This window comes from Carcharhinus amblyrhynchos, chromosome 12 (genome assembly GCF_965287045.1).
Source record: "Carcharhinus amblyrhynchos chromosome 12, sCarAmb.v2.hapA, whole genome shotgun sequence".
In the NCBI taxonomy this organism is placed as follows: Eukaryota; Metazoa; Chordata; class Chondrichthyes; order Carcharhiniformes; family Carcharhinidae; genus Carcharhinus; species Carcharhinus amblyrhynchos.
In genome coordinates, this window is record NC_137335.1 from 35,556,928 (window position 1) to 35,569,205 (window position 12,278).

The 12,278-nt window shown below is 38.2% G+C and overlaps 1 protein-coding gene across 1 annotated transcript; it reads right to left on the reverse strand.

Moving 5' to 3' along the window:
* Positions 1–818: 818 nt before the first annotated feature.
* On the reverse strand, positions 819–12,278 carry LOC145350674 (protein transport protein Sec23A-like). Its single transcript, XM_080199890.1, has 6 exons — positions 12,108–12,278; positions 11,863–12,024; positions 8,248–8,334; positions 3,981–4,136; positions 2,985–3,050; positions 819–928 (listed from the first exon to the last, which is right to left on the reverse strand). Exons 1-6 carry the CDS (start codon positions 12,276–12,278, stop codon positions 839–841), a joined length of 732 nt encoding a protein of 243 aa, XP_080056016.1. The 3' UTR covers positions 819–838.

A 12,278-nucleotide genomic window follows, 5' to 3' on the forward strand; every position in this document is an offset into this window, starting at 1 on the left:
CCCTTTGGCCCATCAAGTCTGCACCAAGTCTCTGGCAGAGCATCTTTACCCAGGCTCTGTCCCCATAACCCCACATATTTCCTGCTAATTTCCCTAACTTGTACATCTTGGGAACACTAAGGGAAGATTTAGCACGGTCAATCCACCTACCCGGACATCTTTGAACTGTAAGCGTACACCATAGGAAACCCACGCAGACATGGGGAGAATGTGCAAACGCCACACAGAAAGTCACCAAAAGCCAGAATTGAACCTGGGTCCCTCACACTGTGAGCAGCACATAGACAGATAGGCAGAAGTGTAAACAAAAGGGGAAATGAAATAGTTTGTAAAGATAACAAAAATTACTACATGTATAATTATCCCCACAGATTATCTTCCTAATCATTGAAAACTTTACAGTGAATAATTCTGCAACATAAATATTCTTCAAATTTAATATTCTTTCTGCATGAATTTCCGGCTACTTTTAACAAACAGATACTTTAAAATTACAATTTCAAAGCAGACGAAAAACAATTTCTCCTGTAGAGTATTTTCAAAGTAGTTTAGACAGATTAGTCAATAAATTTGTTATTTATTACTAGTTTCTTGCACTTGTATAAAAGACATCTGATGGAATGATAAATTAAAGAGGAACATAATGTTGCTAAAAAACAGGGTTTCTCTAAGAATGCGGTGATTTTAGGAATGAGTCAGATCAAATAATTAAACACAATCAAGTACCAAGCAAACCAAACAATAAGCATGATGAGACACAAATGTGGTTAAACTGCTATAACCTAGAATAAAATAATCTATGTAACATTCAAAATTTTCCAGCATTTTTCTTGTGCATTTATGATGCACTGGACACAGCTAGCTTTATTAGATGGTCCATGAAAACTTGAAGACTGACATCATCAGTCAAGATAGGGGCTCCAGATTCCTAAAGAATATAAAAACACCACATGAGAAGCAGGCGACTAATAATGTAATCATAAAATCCCTACAGTGCAGATGGAGGTTATTCAGCCCATCAAGTCTGTGCCAACTCGCCATTACAGAATGTTACCCAGTTCCTATCCCCGCAACCCTACACCTGCTAATCCCCCTAATCTACATACCTTGGGCCACAAAGAGGCAATTTAGCATGACCGATCAACCTAACTTGCACATCTTTGGATTGTGGGAGGAAACCCACACAGACATGAAGAAAATGCAAATTTCACACACTCACCCAAGGCCAGAATTGAACCCAGGTCCCTGGCACTATGAGGCAGCAGTGTTAACCAATGTGCCACTCAAATCATGGCTTATTAAAATGAGATTAGTTTTATGAGCCAAAACAATAGACCATTTTACATTATTTGCTGTTCTTTGGCAGAAATTGATTCTGCCTACAAAATAAAATTACCAAATCAATTTTCAGAGCTGATTTTTATCTAGTTATGACTGTGCTTAACATTTGATTCAGTTAAAAAATCTTAATCCTTACATCTCTTATTACTTAGAAATATCAATACACTTATCTAAAACAATACAATCAGAATATGAAATGTTAAGAGTCAAAAATTCCAGTTGCATCACCAGAATTTAAGGGGTTTTTGATCATCTCAGGGTTCACCATCACTAGCCCTCTGAATCTGACCCCAGTTTCAGGATTTAGAGCAAGTGGAAATAAATACAGAAATCCTGAAGTTGCAGTCCTTCATTTACTATGCTGCTATAGGCTACACTATGGATCTTCTTCAAAGCCAACAATCAACAGAATTTGCCCTTTTCTGCTCACAAATCACTGTTAACAATCCCATGAAAAGTTAAACCTCATTCAGTGATGTGTAACTGGGCTTTTAACAGTGATCAGAGTAATGACTAGTGCTGAATAATTGATATGGTTTGGAAAATAAATAAATAAAATTTGTAATTTGTTGTTAAATGTCTTCATGAAAATTACTAGAAATAAATCACAATTTTTTAATGACATTTGTTCATGAGATTCTGATTTTACTGCATCTCCATGTACATATCCCATTTTTTATTTGGCACTTTAAAAAAATAGTGTGTTGTATGATTATTAGTGCTTTTCATTTCCTAGTTGAAAACAATCTTGAATTTATATTGCAATTTCATGACCACAGGAATACCTCAAAGCACTTTACAGTCAATTATGAAAGATAATCACTGAGCAACGAAGGAAAGGATGCAGCCAATTTGTGCACAGCAAGCTCCCATGAAAAAAAATCTTATAATGATTAAATAATCTATTTTTGTGATGTTGATCGAGGAATAAAGTTTGACCAGGACAGCATGAATCATTTCCCTACTCTTGTTCTAAATAGTATCATAGGATATTTTATCTGAGAAGGCACAGGTTTAGCATTTCATCCAAATGACATTATCCCCAATAATGCAGCCCTCACTTTATACTACACTGGAGTCTCAGCCTGGACTTGTGTTCAAGTTCAAGAGTAGGACTTGAATCCATAACCTTCTTACTTGGAGACATGAATGCTATGTACTGAGCCTAGGCTGACACTTTTGGTTGTCTCTGGGAATTCCTTTACGTGATTAGCTAGCGTGACAGTATCATTGACTGTCTGAATCACTATTAAATTATGCTACAATTAATTGTACGTCAAGAGAATTAACATTTTTGGCACAGAGACTGCTAAGTCTCCTAGCGCAATTTTTTTTCATGGTCTGTGTTGAGTACACTTGCTTTGTTGTTGATTGCAAAATCTGGACCAATAAGTACAAAAGGTTAGGTAATGCTGCTTTACATTCATTCTAATACTGAGTATGGTCAACTGATCATATCAACATAACAACCTACATTCTTCCTTCCTGTATTGCTCAGTACCAGAAGTGGCAAAAAAAATTACCCAATAATTCTGACATGAGTGATGTGGGCCTGTGCAAAGATGGGGAGCAGAACCTCTGTGTAAAACATTTTTTAGACAGATATTTACCATCAAAAGCTGACATACTGAGAAGATACCAACCTGTCCCCATGTATACAAATTATTATAAGTCTGTGATGGGTTCACTTCTGACAGAAGGAATCGAGCCTAAAAGGAAAAACAATATTGGTTAGTTTCAAAAAGCTTTTTAAAATTTTTTCAATCTGGAAATCATTGTATTGAGCCAGGGACACCTCCATTCTAACTGCCTTAACACTAACAGTGGTTAGTCAAGGGTGACTTGTTTTTTTTAAACATCGATGGAAAGTGAAAACAAAAGCATCTACAATCTTAGTTGCCCCCAACAAACTCACAAATCAACTTACCATGTCTTATCACAAGGTTTGACCAAATGGCAAATACAACAGACATCTGTTTGAGGTACTGATAAAAGATTTTTTTAAACTACCTAAAGTATCATTACATGAATAATCTACGGCGACGTAAAAAAAAACTCAAGCTACAATATTAGCATAATGGAAACAAGGAGTTTTACTGTTAGAGCTTACCTTTGGAATCACTAAAGAGCAACATGTATGGATTTGATCATTTTAAATGAGCGTAGGTGTCAGTTGGAAGAGAATCAAACTGTTTTTCTAGTCCCAAAGTTTTGTTGTATAAGATGATGAATGGGATGGATAGGATAGAGGTGGAGAGACTCTTCCCGCTCAGAAAGGATAGTAGGACTAGGGGGCACAGCCTCAAGATAAAAGGGGGGTGGTTTAGAAAGGAGTTGAGGAGGAACTTCTTCACTCAAAGGGTGGTGAATCTCTGGAATTCTCTGCCCGTTGAAGTGGTGGAGGCTACCTCACTAAATATTTTTAAGATGCGGGTTGATGGGTTTTTGATAAGGGGGGGATTAAGGGAATGTGGAACTGAGCCACGACAGATCAGCCATGATCTTATTGAATGGCGGGGCAGGCTCAAAGGGCTAGATGGCCTACTCCTGCTCCTATTTCTTATGTTCTTATGTTTATGTTTCCACATTCCTTTAAAAGTATCTTTTCAATGAATAATTACTAAATACATTTCACGTACCTGACTCTGACCATGCTCTGTGTCAACATAACGAGGCATTGGAAAACGAGTCTGAAGAATTTCCTGTGCATCATCCAGAGGAGCTTGCAGAAGCTGTTTGAAATTCTCATATTCCTGCATATCTTGATATCCAGCCTGCCGCCACTGAGCTATAGTCTAAAGAGAATAAAAACAGTACATAATACACAGCAAGTTTCTCTTTTGCGTACTCTTAATTATTTTCTAATATTTACTTCAAATAAATACCAAACTTTCACAATTTTCCATTATGAGCAAACTAAAAATAGCTCAACCAAATACTAATAACTGTTCAATAATTACACATTTTTAGAGATACTACAGGTAGATGCATTAATAAAACATTTTACTGGGTTTAAGCTGTATTTCATTACAACTCATTACTACATGAACAAACATGCAATCTGCACCCGTTTTAAGAGAACTATGTAAAATAACATTACCTTTGATCAATCTTTATTACTTTGCACACTTCAAAAAATTCTGTGCTGAATATAGATCAGTCATTAGAGACAGTTACTCTTATCCAACCAGTTTGAAAGTGCAAGAATAAGACACAGACATGAATCAAGTTTGAAAGATTTCCTGTGTACCATCCAGGGGAGTTTGCAAAAGTGCCAATTTATATTGTTTTTGTGTGTTATTTAAATCCCAAAGAACTTCAGCAAATTATCAATACTTATCCCCAAGATACTTTAATAAAAGTAATACTCCAGAGAGATTGCATTCATTATTAAACTGATTCGTTATTATACAGAGAATAAGGATTAAAGGCAACACTTTAGTACAGGAGTTCAGCTGAAATCGTACAAAATGTTTTTCAGTATAACTATTACCTTAAACTTTCAGTAAGATTAATGCCTTTCACATACACAAAACACCCTTTTCTTTAAATATAATTCATTAGGTGATGAGCAGTTTTATTCTATTTTTCCCTTTCCATCATTTGTTATATCACTCTTTGACCAAATACAACTTGTGTAAATCTATTGCAAACTTGTAGACAGTCCTGCATTCCCCATTTTCTCCGCTGCAGATTCATTCCAAATCTTTTCCAAGGAACATAGATGTAAATTGTTAGCTGAACATTTAAGAAAACTATATCAAATGCTGGGGACTATTTAATGGCCATTGATGTGGATTGACTGATTTACAGAACCCACTGAACCACTTGATGCTGGGAGTATGCCGTTGAGGCACAGTTCTAAGCCAGGTTGTTAATCCTTTACCTTGGTGCTTGACATCAGATTTATGACATTGTAGATCAGATTAAGCCAATCAAAATTTAACCAAGTAGTTTATGAAAACAATGTTGACTTTCCTAATTGAGAAAAAAGTTAAAGTCATTCAATAATATCATTGAGGTGTATTAAAAATGTGGAGGTGAAATTAAATAAGGAACTTAGGAAAGCAATCAGAGGGCATTTAATAATATTGGCAAGTAAACTGAAGGAAAACCCAAAGATTTTTTTTAAACAAATTCATAACGATTAAGAGGATAACTAAAGAAAAGCCTATTGGGATCATAAAGGTAACCCGTGATTGGAGGAGAAGGATCTTTGTCAATCTTAATGAATACCTTGCATCTATTTTTCACAATGAAAACATTGCAATCTCGGAGGAGAAGTTTGCAACATTACATTAAATTATCGTAGCAAGGGAGTATTAAAGGAGTTTATTATTTTTGAAAGCTGATAAATCCCAAATAAAATGCATCCTAATATGTTAATAGAAGCAAGAGAAGAAACAGCTGAGGTTTTGACTACAATTTTCCAATCCTGGTGCCAGAGGACTGGAGAAAAGCTAACATTGTTTGAAAAGTGAAAATGCAGTTGATCATAGAATTATAGAATCCTACAGTGCAGAGAGAGGCCATTTGGCCCATCGAGTCTGCACCAACCATAATCCCACCCAGACCCTATCCCCATACCCCTACATATTTACCCACTAATCCCACTGACCTATGAAGGATAGCCTGGAAAAGTCCTGATCAAGGAACTAGCGTGCAGTTATTTTTACTGGCTGGGTCCGGATGCTAAAATGAAGAAAAAGTGGGACATTGTCAATCCTGTGCATAAATAAAAAGTACACTACTCTTGTCTACTTTACATGCCTGGGAATGGTATGAAGGGCCATGGCAACAACTACATGTAGATTTTGGTGGCCCATTTGAGGGTTAGGTATTCTTAGTCATAATTGATCTAAAATATCTGAACAAACCATTGAAATACCTGACGAGATTTGGTAAACTAGAGCAGATTGTTAGAGATAACGGTTCATAGTTTACTTCACTAGAGTTTGAGGATTATCTCAAAGCAAATGGTATTCATCATATAAAATCCACACCTCATCCATTGACCAATGGATTAGCTGAAAGATTCATACAAATTTTGAAACATTCTTTAAAAGCTTCAAAAGAGCAAGGTTCATTTTTGGCATCTTAGAGAAACACTACTCATGCAATTATCCAAGGTTCACCTGCATTACTACTCTCAGAAAAACTTGACAGCTACATTTGATTTGTTATTACCTCCAGAAATTTCAGAAATAGTAGAGCCTCAACAACAATCTCAAGTTGCTAGACTAGAAGTGAGGGCAAAGCAACACTACTTTAATGAAGTCAAGTATTAGCATATAATTATGCCACAAGTGAGAAATGGGTGCCAGCCATTGTTTTAGCAAAAACAGGTTCAATTTCTTACATGGTTCAAAATGAAGATGAACTAGTATGGCAATGCCTTGCTGACCAATTGTTATCATCTCAAAATGATTTCTCAGAATCATTTCTCCAAAGTACCAACTTCTTTAGTCCATAGTGTTGTGAAAACTACGATGGGAAACAATTGAATTTGAGTTGCTTGATGATTTTCCTATGCTACTATACAAAGGAAGAATGACAAAGACTTAGTTCCAAGAGAATTTCCAAATGATACTGCTGGGCAAGGGCAGCCAAATTTCAGAATATCATACACAACCAAAGAGGAATAGATCTCCTTCTGATGGAAGTGGTTACATATAAACAAGGAGCAGGATTGGACCATTTACCCAGTCTCAAGCCTGCTCCATCATTCAATAAGATCATAATAGCAACCTCAAATCTCCACCTACTCCTGATAACCTATCACCCTCTTTCTTAACTGAGTCCATCCACCTCTGCCTTTAAAACAAAGACTCTTTTCACAATCTTTTCAGGACGAGAGTTCCGAAAACTCACTCCCTCAATTAAAAACTTTTGTTTCACCTCCGTTTCAAATGGATGGCTACTTATTTATGACCAGTGACCGCTTGTTCTAGATTCTCCCACAAGAGGGAGCATCATCTCCATATCCACCATGTCAAGACCCCTCAAGACCTGAGATGTTTCAATCAAGTCAGCTCTTTTTTAAACTCCAGCAGACACAACTTCGATGGTTCTGCAGCGATGTGTTACTCACCACAGAATTCCCAACCTCTAACCTGCTCCAGTAGCCGCAAAACATATTTGCCCAGTTAAGGGCTAATGCTGCAATTACATTTCTGGTTCATGGCAATGTTCAGGACATTAATAGTCAAAGATTCAGTGATGGTAATACCATTGAATGTCATGGGGAGATGGTTAGATTTTTTCCTATTAGAGATGATCTTTGCCTGGCACTTGTTATTTGATTGTTAACTGAACCCACCAGCCTAAGCCTGAAAGTTGTCCAGGTCTTGCTGCATAGTAACACAGACTGTTTCATAAATATTTGGTTGTGCCAAGGGTATTGTTCCAAAAGTACTTGGATAGACAAGGTCACAGACCAAGATTTGCAAAGTGGCATTAGGCTGGATGGCTCCTTGTCTGCGGGCGAGGACAAAGGATTCAGTAGGTTCATTCCATGCTGTAAATTTCAATGATTCCATAAATAGGTTTAATGTTCTGCATCTAATGATAAATAGAAAGATGCTCATGATTTGAGAATTTTGTATTTCTATCAATATATTTGTAAAGCAATTCCATATAATTCAATTGAATTATATATCCAACAGAGTGTTGGTCAAAGACCACTGTTTAAAAATAAAGACACGGAGTTTTCTTACGTCGATTTGAAATATTAGCCCCGATTACTGTTTGGGAATAAGACCCTCACCAAAAATTAATGAACCTTGGCTCATCAAGCTAGTCTGAAATGATGCAATTTCAGGGGAATTGAAGGAGTTTCCAGAAGAAAATGCCAGAAACCTCGTAGACAGAATTACATTTTTTAAAATAATTTAATTGAATACTAACCTCTCCATGATAGATAACAATCTGGAAGAAAGTGTCCATGAGGAGTATTCGATCTGGTAAAATGCTGCTACTGTCCAAAAGCACTGGCTGAAGACAAGAATAAATGAATGAATGATCACCATCATTACTTAATAAACAAGACCTCTGCTGCGCAAATACGGATGCTATTTCCGCAGAACATACATGAGCTCTCAAGCATGCTCCAGTGGAGATGATGGATGTCAACATTAGGGTTGGCACTGCAATTCTTCCCCCGGAACACTGCAAGCAGGATGGTGTGTCTAGGATGCTGGAGCCTGATCCATCTTTTTCCATGTTTCATACTTCCCATTCGACATACCTATCCTTCTTTAGCTCTTCCTGCATCCCAATTGTCTTGTACATAACTTTCATAGTGTTCATTATTCCTCTCTTTATTCCTTGTAATCATTTTACAGCCTCCACCACATCACTTTACAGGTCATTTTGTAATTTCATGTGTATGTGGTTGTGTTTTATTCCCACTTGTTCCTCTTTTTTTAAATGTTATTTTTCTGAAATATATGTATAATTTCTGAAGAAGTCACTTCTGAAACATCAAGAGACTTGTGTTTTCTTAACCTGCCTGCCTTGCTCAATGTCTTTTTTAATTTTGTCATCAGCATCTACTATATGTTATTTTTAGTTTATATGTGATCCTGTTAGATTGTAGCTTTCACAGCATGAAATAAATTGGAGGGGTATATTAGCACTCTGTATTGGAGAATATAAAGATGGGGGCACGTTTGGCAACAGGAGTAACAACACAGAAGTCTGTGAAACCTGAGAAAACCAAAGGGAGATCAGGAGGCAGAGGTAATATCACCGAATGAGTAAATTGGACACCCAGTAGGAATTCAAATTCAATTAAGAAATCTGGAATTAAAAGCCAATTTCAGTCATGGTGACCATGAAATCATGATCATTTGTTGTAAAAGCCCATCTATGTCCTTTAGAGAAGGAAAGCCACCTTTCTTACCTGATCTGGCCTATATGTGTGTTCAGACCCACAGCAGTGGTTGATTTGTAGTGGCCTAGCAAGCCACTCAGCTGTATCAAACTGCTATGAAGTCTAAAAGGAATGAAACTGGACCTAGACATCAGAAATGACAACGGCAAACGCAGCTGTATTGACTCTGAAAAGTCCTCCTTACGAGCATCTGGATGCTTGTACTAAAATTAGGAGCAATTAGGGTCAACAGCCTGACATAGTACATAATTCAGTGAATATGACCATGTCCCAAACACCATCACCATACTTGGCAAGCTACTATTGGAGGGAGTTGCCCTGGAAGTCATCAGCATTGAGTCAGGGTCCCGTGACAGCTCATGACATCAAGTCAAAAGGTGAGCAAACAAAAAATCTGATCATTACTACATACCATCACCCTCAAGTAATTAATCAGTATTTAATGTTGAACACTAATTGGAAGAAACACAGATAGCAAGGGCACAAAATGTACTCTTGATGGAGGCTTAAATGCCTACCGCCAAGAGTGGCGCCATTGTTCATAGAAAACCTACAGTGCAGAAAAGAGGCCATTCAGTCCATTGAGTCTGCACTGACAACAATCCCACCTAGGCCACATATTTAGCCTGCTAGTCCCACTTGTACTAAGGATCAATTCTGCATCGCCAATCAACCTAACCCACACAAACACGGAGAGAACATGCAAACACCAGTCACTTGAGGCCAGAATTGAACCTGTGTCCCTGGCACTGAGCAGCAGTGCTAACCTCTGTGCTACTGTTAACTGAGCCTATTTTCTTAAATTTGTTCATGGAACTTGGGCATCGCTGGCTAGGCTACCATTTATTGCCCATCCGCAATTGCTCGAGAAAGTTGCAGTGACAGGGTAGACGCAGGAAGGATGTTTCCTTTGGCTGGGAGTCTAGAACCAGGGGACAAAGTCTCAAGAGTATGAAGTAGACCATTTGGAACCAAAAGGAGGAAGAATTTTGTCACTCAAGAGGGCGGCGACAATTTGGAATCTTCTATGCTGGAGGCTGTGGGGATTATACAGTATGTTCAAGATAAAGTTTATTTATTAGTCACAAGTAAGGCTTACATTAACATTGCAGTGAAGTTACTGTGAAATTTCCTCAGTCACCACACTCCGACACCAAATCAGCACGTCTTTCAAGACAGAAATTGATAGATTTCTAGACATTAAAGATATCAACAGGTATGGGGATAGTATTGGAAAATTACATTAGAGGTAGAAGATTATGGCTAATCTAACTGAATGGTGGACGAGGCTTGAGGGACCGAATTACCTACTCCTGCTCTTATTTTTATCTTCCTATCTACAAGGCACGAGCAGAAATGTAACAGAATATTTTCCACTTGCCTGGATGAGCGCATTCAAGAAACTCAACAGCACCCACCACCAAAGCAGCCAACTTGATCAGCACCCCATCCACAAAAGCAGTGTGTACCACCTACAAGCTGCACTGCAACAAAGGCTTCTTCAACAGCACCGGTAGCACAGTGGTTATCCCTACTGCATCACAGGACCAGGAACCTGGGTTTGATTCCGGTCTGAGCTGACTGTCTGTTTGGGGTTTGCACATTCCTTTGGCTGTATGGGTTTCCTCTGGGAGCTCCGGTTTCCTCCCACAGCCACAAATATGCAGGCTAGTGGATTGGTCACGGTAAATGACGAGGATCATGGGGATGAGGCTGGGTAAGATACTCTTTCGGACAGTCGATGCAATCTCAATGGGCTGAGTAGCCTCCTTTTACACTGTAGAGATTCTATGGTTCTAAACCAGTGACCTCTACCACCTAGAAGGACAAGGGCAGCAATTGCATAGGAATATTACTGTCTGCCGCACACCAGCCTAACTTATATAATTGCTGTTCCTTCACTATCGCAAGATCAAAATTCTGGAATTCACTTCCAAAAAGCACTATTGATGTACCTATACCACATGGCATCCAGGGTTTCAAGGCAGCAGCTCATCACTACCTTTTCAATAGGCAATAAATGCTGGCCTGGCCAGCAATGCCCACATCCTGTGAATGAATAAAACAGGGCACAAATATAAACTGATGGGGAAAAAAAAAGCTATTTGCAACATTTCACTAGAATACTGTATGCAATATGCACCAAGTAACAATTTGCATGCATTTCGAATTTCCTTTTTCAAGGGTTTCCTTCCCTGACTACAGTTTTCTAGTCCCCTCAGATATGCTGGCTAAGTGACAATGCCACGTATTCACCTAAAAATTAATGACGACAGGTTATTCTACTACAGGGACAGGTTTCACAGCTAAGTTGGAACCAATCAATACACATGCAGTTTTATCATGAGCAGATGGTAACAATTAGGATCAATAACCTTAACTGTTTCCACAGATGCAATTCAGTTATGTAGAATCTTTCATAGAATCCTACGAGGCCGAATCTGCACCAACCTCAATCCCACCCAGGCCCTATCCCCTAACCCCATGTATTTACCCTAACTAGTCCCCCTGACACTAAGGGGCAATTTAGCATGGCCAATCCACCTAACCCACATATCTTTGGACTTTTACTACGGAATAAACTTGATAATTAACTTTTTATGCATTGTTTATGTGCTAAATCTCACCTCAGGTGGTCCATAGAAAGAGTAAGAATAGAGAATAGGCTGAATCATAATGAGAGACTGTGTTAGATCTTGTCGCATGAAATGATGGCGATAGTATGACGATTCATCCGGGCTATTATTGAAAACTTGAAAAAATGGAGATCTTCTCAGGTGGAACATAAACTAAAGGGACAACAAAAAATAAAGTTAGTCAAAACATCACAGGATAAGTCAGAATACATTTGTGCTCCTATAAAATAGCTCACAAGAAAGTTGTCTAGGCTAAGCATCTGATTGACAGAACTAGTTCCAACAGGAGAAAGATCTTCGCCTAGCTGTTTGGATGAGCAGATCCCTCTATTGAGCAGCCATGACATGATGGATATCCTCAAAGCAGCTTCTGAACTGAAATAACTAGAAATCTCCCTTGTTACCAT

Bases quoted from the DNA above. Each gene is read 5' to 3' on its own strand.
- LOC145350674 (XM_080199890.1), bottom strand. From the start codon at position 12,278: ATGGTAACAAGGGAGATTTCTAGTTATTTCAGTTCAGAAGCTGCTTTG. The intron at 4,137-8,247 runs GTTAGTATTCAA...TATTCTCTTTAG, and splicing joins TTGTTATCTATCATGGAGAG to ACTATAGCTCAGTGGCGGCA. The intron at 3,051-3,980 runs GTACGTGAAATG...TTTTCCTTTTAG, and splicing joins CAGAGCATGGTCAGAGTCAG to GCTCGATTCCTTCTGTCAGA.